The following is an 18,757-nucleotide window of genomic DNA, read 5'->3' as shown; positions in this document are numbered from 1 at the left end:
TTGAGAAACTGTTTAATTGAAATAAAAATGTGTAATTCACTTTCATAAACATTTCACAATGCCAACCCCCCAACAGACTAAGTAGTGTGTTCTGCTTTAAGCAAACCCAATATATGAACAGATTTACAAAGAAACTAGAGGTAGGTTGTTGGCAAAATGCTTCAACATAACTCCTTTTAAAAAAGTTTTTTCTGGAACATCTTTAAACCAATTTATGGCTAGGTGTTTAAAACATATATCACATTAATCAGTTCACATCTGCCCCACTGTCACATACATAAGAGCTTGCTGAGTGCAGGTCTACTTCCTTGAAAGATCTTCTGGTCAAAAGTATTACAGCCAATAGGAATGTGAACAAAATACATGTTCCAATAGCTTTCCTTTCTATTTCGCTTCCAACAAAATACTTACAACAAAATGAAAGTATTTGGGTAATTGTAAAATATAGGTAAAGCTGGTTTAGACACAAAATGAGACAATAGAAAACATTTTTAATGAACAAACAGCTTTCACAGAGACTGTCTATGTCACATTGTTATTACAACATACATGAGCTGAAACTTTTCTTTGTACAGATTTGGAGGAAAGAAAATATTAAAGAGAAATCAAGCATATAGAGGTAGTTGAGTAGCCATATGGGAGGGAAAAGCATTGCTTTAATCCCCCTTTCAGTTTATTACAGTATGAGAGGGAAATGGCTACTCAATAAACAACTAGAGTAACAAACACAGACACATTTGCTGCTGTTTAAATGGGTTGCTTAATATTTTACTCTTGGCATTACTGAGAACTGCATGAAATGATGGAACTAGTTTATCTAAGATAAGCCTATGAAGCCACATTGATTTGCTCTTTTATTTTGTTGTTTATTGTTGTTGCTTTTACAATAGATTCATGTTAAGCAACTTTTAAAATGATGTATAAACTACACTGTTGTTTTGTAAACTTTTGTTAATCACATTTGCTGCGGCAAATTTTTAAAAGGCTACGAAGTCATGAAGCAAAGCTTTAAAATGACCAGGAAGAGATTACAGGCACTTCTCTCTCAAGGTTAACTTAGCACATTTGCAAATACCCATTTGTAAGTAAAAATGTCTTCATTTCACCTCTGGATATGCATAACCCTGATTATTAAATAGTTGAACAACAGGAGCTATCATTCTATGAAGAACTGAATGCATACATTTTAACTGTTTTTTTTTTTAATCCTGACCTGAGGACATTTTTTCATTGCTTCTTTAGAGAGAGAGGGAGAGAGAGAAACATTGATTGATTACCTCCCACACACACCCACACCAGAGTTGGTATGTGCTTGGACCGGGGAATGAACCCACAGCTTAGGTATGTGCCCTAACCATGAATCAAGCTGGAAACCTTTGGGCTATGGGACAATGTTCCAACCAACTGAGCTACACCAGCCAGGGTGAACACATACATTTTACATGGCTCCTTTTCCTTCTTCCTCTCTGCAGTCACGAGGGACCACAAATTGCAGCCCATGCAGCTGACTGCTTTTCAGAATTGTCTTTGGTCATAAATCAAAACCTCAATCCACAAGTTCAAGAATGGGCTCAAAAATCTGTCATTTTTCCACTATTTTACCTGCTTTCATTTGCATCTTTATTACACACCTCTGCTATGATTCTGCCTTGGTAAATGTAAATGGATACAAAGTCTACATGTCAGGAACTCAAGGAATATGTCCCTGAATAAAATTCCATCTTGGAAATGGAGTTGGCATGAGGGAAACAGTGCCCAGTAAGGTTGCAATCCATCAACAGTATGCAATGTGTTGATAGTAACAGACCTCTGGGGTCTGTGAACTCAGGAGCTCCACTGCCCCCATGGCTGGTCACAGGGGATTATCTGAGCTGAGGCAAGCTCCACAGGCAGAGCTGGAAGTGCCCCATAGGCAGTGACTTGATTAGCAGTCAGTCTTCAGAAAAGGCAAATTATTAAAATAATCAGTTCCCTGCTCCTTCGCCAAGTCAGGGGCAAGATCTTTTTCTCTAAGTTGTCTACAGAAAATTCATTTTATCATTTTTCATTTTGCTGGTTAGCTAGCAGCAGTAGTACAGTACAAGGCAGAAAGGCATAATGTCTCCTTGTTACCATATACACACACACACACACAGGTGCACACAAACACATACTCACAAAAAATAATCTACTAGGAAAAGATTGAGTTCTGATAGACAGGAAAACTAGCCATTTATTATGGTACTGTCTACCAAGGAGAAGTCTTGTCCTTCAGGCTTAGATTCAGCTTTATGTCTTTTCTCTGTATACTCTTCATTTCTAAGCTTTGCTGCAAAATCAAGAGAGGTGAAAATGGTCATGTCTAACTAATTACCCCATTCAAGGACATCCCAAAGAAAACCAAGGCTTAGTCTTGCACCCTGCCTCCCACCACTACTAAAACAAAAGCTCGCTGCAAACCCACCCAAATGTGTATCTAGGCTACTGAGAGCCAAGTGCAACTCTGCCTTGCCAAGATCTCAATTTGCTGGAATTAAGTACTCAGTTAACAGGAAGCATTCTATGATATGGAATTTTACTTTAAAAAATCAAGCTTCCCTTTCTACCTAGATTGAGTAGAGATGTGATAGGTAATTTAATTTTACTTAACCTGCAACTTCCCATTGTGAGTTTCTGGGGTGCTTTTGTGATTTGTCATGCCTATTTAATAAAATTATGTACAATACAATATATTTAAAATGTTAAAAATTTGCAAAATAATGGGTTCAAAAACAAGCCTGCCTACTTACTGGCTGACTGTGTTACTTAGGTAAAGAATTTAACATTGCAGAGCCTCAGCTTTCTCATCCAATAATAGGGGGATGATAAGTGATCTCACAGGGTGGATGTAAGAAATAAAATTATTTAACAGACTCACATATGTGAAGTCATCTGGCTCAGTACCTGGTATGTAGTAAGTTCACAATACATTTTTGTTCGAGGAGCATGAGGAAATACCATGAACTAAGCACAAAAGTCATAGATTGTAAAATTTGCTCACCGTAGCATGGCCTAGATTTTCAATACATTTTGGAGAACAGGGAGTGAGGAGTTGGTTATTCTAACAAAGCTAGAACTTAAAGCTTCCATTTTATCAGAAACTTCAGATTTCCAAACAATACTACTTTTCAGCCCTATAGAAATAAGAAAAAATTGCTAACACAGAATTCTCCCTGCTCTCTCACCATTATTTGTTTTCCAGTCTTTTCACTTGCCCTAAGAGACTTGACTCCAAAAGGAATTATCTGTAAAGCATGAAGTTATGGTCTAAAACTCAGTGGTGTGGATTCTCCCAACTGAGTTTAAAGGAGTTAGAATAGGTATTGTGTATAAAGGCAGCATTTTATGCAAATGTAGGCCCCTGGTGATATTCTATAACAATGAATAATCTAATCACAGGTATTATTTTGAATGTTTTCTCTAAACTAGGTACTACACTAAGTGATCTGCATATCTTATCTCATTTAATGTTCATAACAACCTTGTATGTGGTATTTATCATTACTATTTGCCAAATGAGGAGACTGGGGCTCAGAAAAAAGTTAAATTACAAAAGTAACACATCTAGTAAGCAGAAACGCTTACGACCCTTTGGGGGGGGGTGCATTTATACTAGATAACAGGAAACTATTAAAGTAGGACTGTGTTATGACCACATGGTTGTACACCAAGTCAGAGTGGGAGCCTGTAATTTCATGCTCCCAGAGTCTTGTAGAGTTTGCTTGGACAGTAACCATGTCTATCCTGCCATTCCTCACCAGCCCAGTCTGGTTCCAAACAGCAAACCTGGTAATGTGATTCTCTGACAGCATAACGTCCATTAAGAAAATGCAGATCATCTCATTCTGCGTTTCTGCTTCTGGCCACAAGTGGTGATGGAAGAAGTCAGAGTCATTATTTGAGGCATTAACCTTTTACCTTAACAGAGTGTACAGGCCTCAAGTAAATAGCACACTGCAGCCATCCATAATCATGGAGCAGTGTGGGGGGGGGTCTTTTGTGCAAAGGTATTAATGGCACACAGAATTCACTTCTTCCCTGTCCTAACCTTTTCACTCTGTCATTATAACACTCCCATACTCATGCTATTTTTCAGGTTTGCCTGGAACTAAAGGAATCACACTAATTTTAAGCAAGATAAAACAGGGTTCACTCCTTATCTACCATTCCTCCTCTATATCGAAATTTTTGACCCACTGCACCTAGGAGGAAAGGCAGTAGTTAGATAAAATAATGGATTAACTTTCTGGTTCTTTTAAAAAGATTATAAAAACCAAAGTGATAGTTTGTTTTCTTTAAAGCATTCTACCTTTTCTACAACTTTTTTTACACTTTTCATAATGAATAGTTCTTCATCAAGTGTTTCTACACATGCTAGCCATGCTGTGATCCTCAGAGCCCTGAGAAGAGGTGGGGTATGGAAGCCATTCGGACATAACTGTGATGTGCCAATCTGAAAACCATTCCCTCGGAAGGGTTAAATATTATCTTGCTTAAAAATCCCATTCCTAACTGAACTGGGGAGAAATTAGAAACACTTAGAATTAGATTGCTGAGATAAATGTCTATAATAGACTGTAATAAAGGACACTCCTCTGATTCATTGCTTTGTTCCAGAAAAATAACTCCTTCAGCCCTGCTCTGTATAACACATGGAAAATGGATTATTTTACTTTATCCTGGTTTACTTTACAGTCTATTCCAAATCCCTTCAGTATTTTATGTTGTTGAATTCAAAGTGAATAAATGGAGTCTGTGAAGAAAGATGATTTAGCATAATTTTGAACTTCCTTTAAGCATCCAATCAGAGAGATACAAAAATGGTTCAAGAACTGGGATCAAACATAGTAAGAAATGATTAAAGCAAAAATGGCACATTTGTAGTTTTGTTACTTCCCCCTAGTTACATGGCAAACTACATCAATAAATAAAGCAACTGACTTCAGTAATGTACACTTAAATAGTTACAAACATACATGTAGAAAAAAGGATACAGTAGTGCAAAAAATAAATTAGTAAAACAGAAAGAAGTATAAATATACAATGCTTTATCAAATTAAACCATTTAGAATAGGACCACAAGCCAATGAAATAATGTAGCAACATTATTAGTATCTCTGCTTCACATTTCAATCACACAGTCATTCACCAATGAAGGAAAGAAAATGAAAGCAAAACCACTTTAAACTTTTAGAAAATTCTATGTTAAAAGCAGTATTTTTTCTGGGCTCTTGAACATCCCTGCTGTGTGTGTAGTTGTGCAGCATGTCAAGAAGTATCTTAAGACAAAAAGTTTCTAACAGGTCACATTCTTTGGTCTTTCTCTCAATTTCTCTCTGTAATCAGCAGCAGGGTAATGCCTTTGTTTGATACTTCCTTCTGTTAAGATGTTATTGCAATTAGATGTATTTACAAGACAACTCCCCAAGGCAGTGGGGAGGGTGGAAGTTTCTCTTCAGCAATCCACTCTGACTAGTTTTGGTTTCGAGATATAAAGGCCAGGATACGCCGAATACCATTCAATCTATCCTTTAAGGACCTCATTGCTAGGAATGGGAGCTGAGCTCGGCTTTCCAATGGAAGAACTGCTAATGTCCACCAGCACCAGGCTGGACCATTTGGATTAATCTGCAAAAGAGAAACAAAATGGGTTCATCCTATCCCCATGGAAGTGATATCAATGGGCAGGTTTTGAAAGTAGCAAGGTAAATATCCTAGGTAAAACTGCTTCTGTGTGTGGCAGAGACTAATAATTGACCCTTTATCTACTTCCTCTTATCTTAGCTGGGTGTATAGCCACCCAGAAAAAGAAGACCACATTTCTTAGCCTCCCTTGCAGCTAGGTGAGGCTGTGAGACAAAGTTCTGGCTACTAAGATGCAAAGGGAAGTGATAGGTGTAATTTCTAGGTCACATCCTGGGAGAGGGACACATACCTTCCACCTTCCTTCTTTCTCCCTTTCCTCTAGCTAGAACATGGACATGGTGATGATTGGCCTACTTCAATCAGGAGGACGAGGGCAACATTCAAAGGATGGTAGAGCTTTGTGAGGAAGGAACCTGGGTCTCTCAACAACCTCATGGAACAGAGCTGCCTTACACCTCCAAGACATATGCCTGCTATCTTGTTTAAGATATTTATTTTTGGTAGTTGTTAAAGAAAGCAAATCAATATCTTAACACATTTACTATACTTCCTAACCAGTGTGATTTTATGAGCTGGAATATCCACTACTCAGTCTCTTCCACTTCTAAGGCTCTATTTAAGGTGCTCTGGACTGATGCATACAACTTGTGGGCTTTCCATTCCCATGACCCCTTCCTTAGACTTTGCATGTCTCTTAATTCCCTTCATTTCCCTGCTTCTGGCTGAAGGCACTATAGTTTGTGTATGCTATGTCATTATATAGGGCCATAACTCACTTCTCCCCTGAAACCAAACCTATGATTCACAGTCCCAAAGCCCAGCAATCACACTTTGCAAACATTCCAAGTAGAGAACACATTCATATGAGAAATGCATTCTGTTCTCAGGTTTCTTTTTACTAAGGAGCTTTTCCATCCCACAAAAACCCTTCACTAGAATTCTGCTCGTCAGAAGCTGCTCAGACACACATTTTAGACATTGGTGACTTATTTTCTGCTAAGTCCAAAATGAGCTTTCTGCCCCCAATTTCCTGAACATTTACTATAGGACTATAGAGAACCACATTCTGCACATGGGATAATGTACCTCCAAACTGGTTCACCTAATTCTGCCCCAAGCATCACTGCTCTCTTGTCCTCTCTGTTCCTCCAGCTTTATTTGGGTTCATTTTTGTCCCTTGTTGCATTCTGTAATATGCTCTCCCTCATATTATCAGTTTTGAATATTAAATAGACATATTCTGAAGTTTCCCAGGAACTTTAATGAAGATATTTAAGCTGATGTTAATATCTATGGCTGTTTCTAAGAAGCCTCCTCCTGAGATTTAGCACATTCTTATTAATTGAACCACTGGGTCTGCAGCATTGTCTGGATCAAACTGGATGGAATTTGGGTTTTTTATTTGTTCGTTTGCTCATGCTGCTGCCGCCAAAGCAACATGTAACAGTCCTAATAAGAAAGGATATGGACTTGGCTAGTGTAGTTCAGTGGATTGAGCACAGGCCTATGAACCAAAGGGTTTCTGGTTTGATCCCCAGTCAGGGCACATGCTTGGGTTGTGGGCCAGGTCCCCAGGAGGGGGCATGTGAGAGGCAACATGCACATTGATGTTTCTCTGCCCCTCTTTCTCCCTCACTTCCCCTCTCTATAAAAATAAATAAAAATCTTTTTTAAAAAGAAAAGACATAAAATCCAACTTTCAGCTTTCTGTCACTGAGCCCTTATGAGTCATTCTGTGGCATCTGTGTTTTTTTATTGTGGAAGATGCTGTTATCATTGCTGATTGCTATCTTCTGCCTGACTCAGGGAGAATGCTTTCCAGAAGGTGAAGGGGAACATTAAGCTTGATCATGAGCTTGCTCAGAGCTCTGCTGTAGTCCTGAGTCATAGTGGCCCAGAGCCAGGAGCTGGGTTATTGGGAAGCACTAACTAGCCTTTCTCCCCTCAATATTCATGATGCTTTTGCATGGGGTAAAGAAACCACCTTTGTGGTCTAGAGATAGCAAGACATTTTAGCCCAGTAGGCTGTTTTAAAGCCTTAAAATGCAAAAGGAATAGGAGACTTTAGAGACCTCTTCATCATTTCAGAGATGGGAGAAAAGTAGAGAAAGGGTGAGAGACTTACCCAAGGTCATATAGCTAGAAAGGTAAGCTGGACCAATCTTTTTCCAGGGAAATCAGAATATACATATTCTATTTTACTTTTGTGACAGAGTCAGGAATGAGTGTAAGTAAAGTACCTATGAAGTTCTGGAGGTGATGATGTAGGAGAGTCAGTTCAGAATGTGTGAAAGGTGACTGTGGGAAAATATTTGGCTAGCATATCTTCAGCCTTGTCCTAAAAAGAGAGTGTTCTCTGATTTATACCAGGCAAGCAAAGCTTGATGGAACTTAATTACCTCCACTTGCCTGGAGAGCTTCTGATATTCAGCTTGATCTCTAAAAGAGACCTGTCCCTCTAGGAAATAGACTGACCCAGTAGAACCCAATGAATTGTTTTCTAGTATAATTCAGCCAATGGTAAATTTAACTATTTTTAAAAGATTTTATTTATTTATTTTTAGAGATGTGGGAAGGGAGGGAGAGAGAGAAACATTGATATGCCAGAGAAACACTGATCAGTTGCCTCTCTCATGCCCCCAACTGGGGACCCAGCCCACAACCCAGTCATGTACCCTGACTGGAAATCAAACCAGAGACCTTTCAGTTGGCAGGGTGATGCTCAACCCACTGAACCACACCAATCAGAGCCAGTAAATTTAACTATTGGGTCAGTTTTCTCAGGTCCTTCTCACTCCTGATGAGGACAATGACAAGGGTCTAGGCCTGCAGGACGAAGCATTGAGGGACCAGGGCATGAAAAGTTGCCGGGGTCTTACAGTTGGTGTCCTTTAATGTTGCTGGCTTTATTTCCTATCCCCTACAGCAATGGAAGAGAGAGCTACTAAGCTGCCTGGAAGTGGCAGCCTTTGGCCCCAGGATACCCTTCTCTTAAGCCTGGTATTTGTGTGAATCTTGCTGCCCTAGCACATTACTATGGTGTAAATCTGGACTCCCACTGTTGATGGTGTTTGTGTTCCCACCTCTCATCTGATTTATCTCTCAAAACCTGTCTTGGACCCAAGTCACTATACTACACTTCAGTTCCTCCAATTCTGGGGTCCTTTTGGTCTTACCCTTGATGCCCATTGCCCAGCCACACAATAGCAGATTAGATCTACCTTGCTCTCTGCACTTGATTTGGTAGATGATCATGCATCCATCTAATCATAAACCCTAAGATTTTTCATCTGCTGGAGGCAAGTGATTACAAAGAGACACTTTATATACCTGGGGATCTGCATCTTTCTCCGGCATTGGACCAAAGTGATTGAGTATCCGATTCTTCAGAGATGATTTAAGCGAATGAAACCAAGATGATGCTTGCTCATAGACACAATTATGTAATCCCATGAGTTCAGCACAATCCTCTCCTTGAACCTGAAAGAATAAAAGTGGAAGCAAAACATTCTGTACCTTCTCCATAACCCCTAGAGCCACTGTTGACACCTGACTCTCCTGAACATCCATCCTATCCCACTATGGGAAAGCTCACCCACCCATCTTTCTCTTGTGTGGTATGTGAAAGGCTTCTCAGCTAGATGATGGACTATGTGTAAATACGCTGAGGGTAGAGGAAGGAGAAAGATTTTGGCTGAAACAGCAACACATATAGAAAACCAGACATGCAAAGTAGCCTGAGTGGAGGCGTGCTCTTAAACTAGGTTATGCTGGCTTATGTCTCTTTCTTTTTCATTTGTTGCATCTGCTTTCTCATTGCTCACTAGGAAGAGAGACACAAAAGTGTCTGTTTCTCACTGTATAACTCTGTCTTCCAAGTTGAATACATTTTTTCATTGATCAAATACTTATTAATAGTGTTTTATGTAGTAAATGTAAATATAAGTAAACATGGATTATTTACCTCCTCTTCTGCTCATTAGTACAGAAAACAAAGGATTAACCAGATATGCCATCTTTCTACCTATGGCATGGCACATTATTGGAAAGGGCTCTTAGCTAGGTTGCACATTTTAAAATACAAATGTACATGTGAATCTCCAATTATCTCAAAAGAAAAAGTTTTAAAATGTAAATAAGTTGATAGAAACAATACACATATGTAGACCCCTCTTGAGATTTATCTCCTGCTTCCCCTGAAAGAGACCTAACTCCTAGGTGAATGGGCACCAAGGTTGGTCTGCCTTGGCATTTCTTATCCATGAATATAACTCAGCAACTAAGCAGGAAGAGCCAGAACATGGGGTGCTCTCACTGCCATTCTACAACCCAGTAGCAATCTGGCAGCATTCAAGGTTGCTGTACCAATTTGATGAGAAATTCCAAGGTCCCCAATGGTGCTAAGAAATCTTTTTACAACCATCTCCATCTGTGAAGCCACAGGAATAGCCTGGCTTTGGAATTTTTGGCATTAGCCACTCTTACCTTTTGGTCTTCAATGTATTCAATGTCAGCTGTGTTGTAGCCATCCCTCTGACCCTGATGGAGGACCTTGAAGCGCCTCTTGCCTATGCTGTCAACCACTGAACGGCCATCAGCAAAGAATTGAACATTTCTGATCTCTAGGATGCAGCCATATTCTGCAAACCTGTTTATTGGAAATAAAGTCAAGAAAGGGAAATCTTTATGAGTTATTTCTCACTTCGCCAAGCCATTTCTATAACCCCATGCTTCACCTCAAGGGACTTATGCCTATTCACCTGTCCCAGGATCTACAGCTACAGCTACACAACAGGCAGTGCCTGTGTGAGAAAAAAATATCTTAATGTATTAGTATAACTGCTATTTATTGAGCACACACCATGTGCTAGGTATTGTGCTTGGTGCTTTGTGTTAATTATGAACTCACCAGTCCTCCCAACAAACTCATTGATATAGGCATTCTCATTGTACCCATTTTACAGATAAGGAAACTGAGTCACAGAAAGGGTAAGTAACTTTCCCAAAGTCAAACTTGTTCCAAAGCTAAAGCCAGAATATGAATTCAAGCAGTGTGACCTTAGAGCTCACATTCTTTTTTAAAGAAAGCATTTTTCTTTTTTTTTTTTACTCTTCCCTGGTGGGAAGGAACAGAGAAAGAGAGGGAGAGAAACATCAATGTCTGGTTGCCTCTTGCATGCCTCCCACCAGGAACCTGGCCCACAACCCAGGCATGGGCCCCGAATGAGAATTGAACCGGCTACTTTTTGGTTCACAGGCTGCCACTCAATCCACTGAGCCACTCCAGCCAGGGCAAGAGCCCACACTCTTATAAAATAAGTTTTATAGTATATACTACCCACTTAACAAAAGAATAATCCTAAGGTTCCTTTAAATAGGAAGCCATGATAAACAAGGGGCTAGAGGGACTCTGATCCTTACAAAGACTCATGGTCATAAGCTGACTAAGTCTCATGAGCTGTGCCTCCCAATCTCCTGGGAGAGCCCCAGGGTAAAACAAAAACCTTCTCCACCCATCTCCCTTGACTCACATAGCTCCTCACTTACCCTTTGATGGGATCTCCAAGGCACATGCCGAACTGTCTTGTGCCTGTCTCAATGCATCTACGAATCATCAGCCGGTAACAAGGCTCAAAGATGTGCAGGGGGCAAGGAACAGTGGGATAGGCCATAGTGCACACGAAAATAGGCACATTCTTATTTAAGCTGTCAGGAAGAGCAAATGACATGGTTCTTAATGAAGTAGAGTACAACACAGAAAGGTTGATCAAACATCACCATGTGGTTTCCCCACAGGAAGGCAAGGAGACATCAAGTTTTGATGGCTGATAAAAAATACTGAATATAACTGATGCTGTGGACTGAATCCCATGATGGGGTTAGTCTAAGGGCTCAGAGAGGAAAATTGACATTCTACACAATCTAATTTGGCTAAAGTTCTCTAGTACATTAACATGGTAGGTGACAATTGTATTTCATTTTTTTTTTCTTTCATGCCACTCAAACAATCTCTCCAAATGTCTTGCTGGCAGTATGGAGAATGGTACTGATGGTATAAGTAGAGCTAGATCTCTAGAGGCATGGTGGGAAATTCTCTGCAGAGTCACCATGAGCACCTCAAATTTACAAAGTCCCTAGAAGATCTGCTGGCAGGTCCATCTGGGAGAAGGAGGGAGCAGTGGAAAGGCAAGAGTAATTTAGCCTAGTGATAGTCAAATACTCTTGTGTATCAGAATCACTGGGGGTCATTGAATCCCAACAACCAGACTGCAGCACCCCAGAGACCCCGGTGCAATAGCTCTGGAATCAGGACTCAGAAGTCTGCCCTTCAACAAGTGCCCATGAAGATTCAGATACACAGTCTGAGAGGTACCACCAACTGGGCCAGCTCCTCCTGGATCCCTGCTCTCTTATTTGTCTAGTAAGTCCAATATAGGAACAGCTGAACCTATCAATAGATATAAGACCATTTGCCCAAATCCCAAAAGGATTAAGTTTATGATGCCTTTAAATATAAATCCCTCTAGTATATTCCAGTGTTTGTTAATAAAACATTAAATAATATTCAAGAGGAGGGCTCAGAGATTCAAGGCAAACTTAAGAATCAGAAATAAAGATAAAGATGCCCTAAGTAGATCTAATATAAGTTAATGAGAAAGAGAGGATTTCATTTCTAGCTTCCCAGGAAAACATGTTGTTATAAATGAGAGGGACATTCAGACAAACTGGTGGCAGTTTAGAAATGGTTCTCTACAGGGTGGGCATAAAAGCAGAACAACTTTTGCCATCAGGAACCTCACCCCCGGAATGCGGTGAGGATTCCACTGGGTGGAGACAAGAAGGCAGCAGTATGAGAGGAAGAAATTAGTGATTGCCTATTGCTTTCTCTTCTAAAGGGGCTTTTCTTCCAGCCAGAGAGCTTGGAGCCCTATTTGCAACACCATCCCTCCCCTTCACCTCTCACAAGACCTGTGCATGGCAGAGAAAGCAGCATTCTTACTATTATCATTTATTAAGTGCTTACGAGTCACTAGCTCATTTGATATTCATAACAAGCCATGAAGTAAGAACTATTATCATCCCCAAAGTACAGATGAGGAAACGAAGGCCCAGAGAGGTGAAGTGACTGGCCTAGGGTCATGAAATACATTTACTTTGTGGCGAAAGTGGGTCATGATCCCATGTCTGGCTGACACCAAAGTTCTTAACCTCACAGCACCTCCTTATGTATTTGAAAAAAGTCTCCTGGACACTTCTAGACACTTAAGCTGTTCCAACTTACTCCTTCCAGTGACACTCAATCACTAGTGCCAAGATATGACCCAGTTGGTGGTTTGGCTAATGCTTCCTCAACGGTGTGCTGGCAAATGTTGAACAACCGACTTTCTACGGGAAAAAAATCCCTGGTTTATATAACATTTGCCAATTTCCATAGTGTAAATACTTTCACTATGGCCAATTTCAAGCTACCAACATGATGTCACTTAATGAAGAGTTAGGAAGAAATGTGCACATTCAGCTCTGTGAGCTGGTATGAGTGAAACTCAAAATAGAAATCTGCATATACATACTTAGAAAGTTCTTCCATTTCCTCTTCATAAAGCCTCCTTCGTTCCTTGAGTTCTTCTGGAAGGAATTTAGCTATTAGCTCTTCCATTATAATATTTTTGCTATATTTTCTTGATGCCAAACACTATATGAGGAACAAGGCAATTAGACATTTTATGCAGTCATTAGAAAAACACAAAACACTTCTGATGCATTCAGTAGACTAGTGAAATGACCCGCATATTGGAGTAATTTGGACCCACACATTAGCAGCTGATATTATCATAATGTATGTATTCTCTGGATGTTACAGTTAAAAAATAAACAGACAACAGTATGGTGATTACCAGAGGAAAGGGGGTGGGTGGAGGTAGAAGAGGGTAAAGGGGGGATAAGTGGTGACAGAAGGAGACTTGAATTGGGATGATGAACACACAATACAATATACAGATGATTTACTATAGAACTGTGTGATTGAAACCTATATAATTTTATTAACCAATATCACCCCAATAAATTCAATACAGATTAAAAAACACATGCATTTGATTATTCTAGTTAGAAAAAGTATTCATGAAGCCAAATCTTTGATGGACTGTATTAGAAGCACAAAGCCTGGAATATATGTATATTCACAATGGTGTACATTCTGTGCCTTGCATTACTTTGAAAGCATCTCAGAAAACCTGGACAGTCCTATCTTCACAAGAATTTTATAGGTATTTATGAAGATGATTCTTTAGTAAATCTTCTTTTGGGCATGGACTAATTTGTATCTCTTCATAGTCTTATTCTACACAATCTGTATATAGTACATCAAACTTAGAGGTATGACCTTAAGATTAACTTTTTTTAGCCTCTATTGGTGTGGCTTAGTGCATTGAGCACTGGCATGTGAACCAAAGGGTTGCCAGTTTGATTTCCAGTCAGGGCACATGCCCGGGTTGCAGGCCAGGTGCCCAATACGGGGCATGTGAGAGGCAACTGCACACTGATGTTTATCTCCCTCTCTTTCTCCCTCCCTTCCCCTCTCTAAAATAAATAAATAAAATCTTTTTTAAAAATAAAAAAGATTAACTTTTTTACAAAATCAGAAAGTCAATAAAATTTAAAATGCTTAAAAACTAACAATAAAAAGAAAAAGTATTCTAACAAGGGGAAGACTTGCACTTATGTTTTAAAAATCTCATTGCTTTCCCTAAACACTGAAATTAAGATCATGTTCTTGTTAAAAAAGATGGTGGTGGGGGAGAAATCCCTCCCTTTCCCATTTCTATTATTGTGTTTTCAAGCTCACAGAAATGGTCTCCACCTGGGACTTGCTGAATGTCTGTGATCAAAAGCTTCAGGGAACTAAAAAGCAATTCTCAATCATTGATTCTTTCCTGCCCTGCCCCACCCCCACACCATCTCAATGTTTGTCTTCTGGATATTTCAAGTCTAAATATTTTTCTTCTCTATCTTAAAATAAGTTAAATACTGGCGATTTTGTTTGTCTATTTCTTTTTTTATATATATACCATCTAGGTATCACTGAAATTATATTATGAACATTATTTCAGAGCTGAACTCAGTCTCATTGTCACTATTACTCTCCACCCATATCCCCTACCGCAAGCATATCCAGACATCTGTATATAAGGGGCATTTAACTGTGTGGACCAGGCAATAAAGCATCTGCGGAGTTGCTCACTATGGAAGCTACCCACACAGGCCCAGCAGGGAGAGCTCCTGAGTATAAAATTGCTGACTTCAGACAATGTATTTCCTTTCCTGGTATGGGCTAGGTCTGTCTATTCTGCAGGGAATATTATTAGCATAAGATATTTATTTCTCTGGCAAATGGTGTGTGATCCTGTGTGAATACAAAGAGATAGATGAGAATATCTTCTATCCCCTAAGTCTGGGACCCTGCAGCATCTGCCTCCCGGATACCTTATCAGCCACTGCCATTGCATGGCTGCAGGAAAACCAACTGCTTTGCCCAGCCCTAGTATTGGGGAAAAGCAATAACTCAGGAGGTAGCTAACCCAAGAAGGAGGTGAGTCTTCTACTAATGCTAAAACAAAAACTCAGCAAAGGCACATACTAAACTATTAATGGTAGTTTTCTCCAGGTGATGAACATAATGGTAAACTTTCTGCTTATCTGAATGTTGCAGTGTTACCATAATACAAATGTATTATTTAAGTATAAGGACTGTATGCTTCTTACATACAATCAGTAGCAAATCCTACCCCTTTACCTAGGCAAGGTATAACACTGACTCTCCCCCAACCCAATACAAACTCTCAGGATTATCCTGGATGATTATTTCACTCCATTGCCTTAGTTTAAATGTTGCAGTGTTGGTAAAGCTCAATATATGACTTCTCTGGACCTACATTCACTTAGAAATAGTCTTGTGTCACCAACCTCTCCTCGAGGATGACAGGGGTCAAGGAACATTAATACTGATTTTAAAATGTGGCATGCAAGTTCTTGAGGGAGGGAAAACAAAATGGACTCCTTGGTCTTCTTGTGCTAAAGAAAATTCCATCAGGTCCACTTGAAAAAGGAAGGTGGTAATTTGTGTGATTCATTTTAGAGGACCTGGAAGTCCCAGAGCTTTTCAAGTAGCCAAGGATCTACTAATAAATACAGTGGCTGCTGAGGGGCAGAAGAAGAATGACATTGAAGGTCCATAAAGTTTCTGCAGCCTTGGGAATGATGTCTTCAAACCATAGAATTAACATTGATGATAAGGGGAAGTAGAGCTTATCTAGTAAAAGCCAAGAGAGAATACAAGATTTACTCAACATTACAGTGAATCAGGTGCCATTATGGGAATAGAACCAAGATCCATCTTTATCATCAATGTAATACTTTTGTTTCCAATACAAATTCATTTAATTACCAACAGTTTATAAAAAGCTAGGTGTTGCCTCATTTTTCTAAAGGACTTTGTGGAGAGGAGAGGAGTTTGCTGTAAAACAGGAGAAAGATAGATGGTCTAGTGGGTATTTTGCCCTAGCACAGTGCAGTGGCTTGGGATACAAGAGGACACTCTGTTAAGTACCCAATTCCAAATATGCCAACCAAACCAGGAAAAAAACAATGTTTTACCTGTGAAAGACCATCTTTGCACAGTGGACACTTCGCATTGTGATCTAGGCATCTTTCAAGGCATTTTAAGCAAAATGTGTGTCCACAAGGTGTTGTGACTGGCTCATAGAATAATCTGAAATTTAGAAATCAAAATGGAAGAAAATTACAATAAGACCAAAAATAAAAGACAGAGCTACTGAATTTTAAGGTTTTATAGTATTATTTGGAAAATTCTGCATGTTGGGGGCAGTTCATTTTTTCTTAATCCATGTTGTTTCACTTCAGAAAAGCATTTGCTTTTTATTTCTGAGCTGAATTGTAAAAGAATGCATTTATTAAAGTTCAGGACATAGCTAGATCATTTTGTAACATTAGTTCTAGTCAGTCTCTTCTGGGGCATCCAGATTTTTTTCACTCTCTATAGATGAATACATAGAGTGTCTGAATAGATTCTTCTATTCTAAAATATTTAGCCAACCTCTTCACCTGAGTATATGCAAACACACAGATAGATAAACACACACATATTCATATGTTTACCTGTTTAACTACTTTATATCACATGGCAATGGAAAAAGATTTGGTTTCTTTGCTAACCTTGACTGTATTTTGTACCTACACAATATTTACTCCTTGAAGGATCTTGAAATTGCACCTGTAACAAACATATCAATATAACTGTGTTTTGTATGAATGAATCATTGTTCTAGGAGCAGTAGAGTAATATTATTAACGTGCTTACTGATAGATATTTACATACATATGTACATATATATGCATATATATACTTCACTTAAATTCTATTTTAATTGTTTTGTGGGAGCTGGATGTGTTTTTGAAGTAATCTGGGGGTCTTTTTAAAAGCTATTCTGTACATTGAGAGATTCATGGATTTACTTTGCTTAAAGAAAGGCTCACCTGTAGCAGAACCACTGGGTTGGGGCAGCTAAAAATGATGATTTATAAATGGAGCTCTCACTCACCAAGAGGACAGAAAGAAGGGAAAGACCCTGACCAGACTATTTTGACCTCACAAGAGCATCCGTTGAGAGGAGAGGCTACCAGCTGCACAGCCCCCTCATGTGGATTTGGCTGAGAGGTGCATCAGCAGCCTGGCCCACACTGCCAGACTGAGCATAAGAATCAAAATATCAGAGCTGAAAAGTACTTGAGAAAAAATTGAACTCATCAACCAGAATGAAACTGAAGTCTAGGGGGGATTCAGTTGCTTATCTATATGTACACAGTTAACTGTTGGCCAATGAAAGGATCTCCAGCTTCACTCCAGTCATGTGTTCTTTCTATTAGAACAATGATTCTCAACTGTTGCTGTGTGTGAGAGTCTACTGGGGAGCTTTTTCTTTAAACAGCTTTATTGATGTATAATTGACATGTGATAAACTGTACATACTTAAATTATACAGTTTGGTAAGTTGTAACATATGCACACACCTATGAAATCATCTACACAATCAAGATTGTGAACATATCTGTCACCCTCAAACATCTCATGCCCCTTTGTAAACCCTCCCTCTGATTCCTCCTCATCCTTCCCTCCCCATCACTTGGGGGACTTTTAAGAACTACACATGCCCGGGACCACATCTGCAGAGATTCACATCAGTTGGTTCAGAGTAAGGGCCAGTCAGGCATCAGGACTTTTTAAAGCTCCTTGGGTGGTTTTAATGTGCAACCAGAGTTGAGAATCACTGTATCATACACTCCTACTAATCTGTGCAGAGGCAATACCTTCTGTCACCTGTGGAGCTTTAAACATGTAGACATGGCGAATCCCTGCTGGATAAACTTGGTCAGTCAGCAGGTCAAGGAGAGGGACAGTGATTTGATATTTTTAACAAGCCATTGTAGATCTGGAGTAGGAGCAAGACTTTTCATATATTCACTTTGTTCTACTTTTTGAATGTTATAACCCTGTTTTAAAAGTAACTAACTTACTTTCAAGTAATGCATTTTAGTTATTACATCGTCCAAAAAGTAAAATTACTTTTCAAAAAACCCTCTTTATGATGGAGGTCCTAACTGGTTCACTAAGGCAAAAAGAAAAATAAATCAAAGTTTGAGAGCTGGGAAGAAAAAACACCAAATCTGTCATTATTCACAAATAGTATGATGGTGAACTTAGAAAATCTAAAAGAGTCTACCTAATGATTATTAGAATTAATAAGAGTTGCTAGAATTCACAAGGTTACAATACTAGAATTAGAATTCTAGTTATAGAATTCACAATACTACAAAAGTACACATACAACAGTATTCTATATATCAGCAACAAACATGAGAAAATTGATTTTTAAAAATGACATTTACAATTGCTTTTTAAAGTCAAGTGCCCAAGAATAAATCTAACAAAAGTTGTACAACACTGCTATTGGAAACAACTACAAACGCTTCATTGAAAGAAAATAAAGAAGACCTAAATAAGCACCAATACAAATCC

General features: G+C 39.1%; 1 protein-coding gene across 1 annotated transcript in view; it reads right to left on the bottom strand.

Moving 5' to 3' along the window:
• Positions 1-471: 471 nt before the first annotated feature.
• Positions 472-18,757, bottom strand: part of LONRF3 (LON peptidase N-terminal domain and ring finger 3) — a 37,397-nt gene continuing 19,111 nt past the window's right edge. The window contains exons 6-11 of the mRNA XM_045817694.1: positions 16,318-16,432; positions 13,236-13,357; positions 11,212-11,370; positions 10,150-10,312; positions 8,995-9,144; positions 472-5,646 (exon numbers count right to left, since the gene is read on the bottom strand). Of these exons, the coding sequence (XP_045673650.1) occupies positions 5,491-5,646; positions 8,995-9,144; positions 10,150-10,312; positions 11,212-11,370; positions 13,236-13,357; positions 16,318-16,432 (865 nt within the window). The 3' untranslated portion in view covers positions 472-5,490. The remainder of the gene's footprint in view (positions 5,647-8,994; positions 9,145-10,149; positions 10,313-11,211; positions 11,371-13,235; positions 13,358-16,317; positions 16,433-18,757) is intronic.

The sequence above is a fragment of the Phyllostomus hastatus genome, unplaced genomic scaffold (assembly GCF_019186645.2).
Source record: "Phyllostomus hastatus isolate PE091 unplaced genomic scaffold, TTU_PhHast_1.1 phas_scaffold_28, whole genome shotgun sequence".
Classification (NCBI taxonomy): domain Eukaryota; kingdom Metazoa; phylum Chordata; class Mammalia; order Chiroptera; family Phyllostomidae; genus Phyllostomus; species Phyllostomus hastatus.
This window is presented reverse-complemented; position numbering and strand designations above follow the sequence as displayed.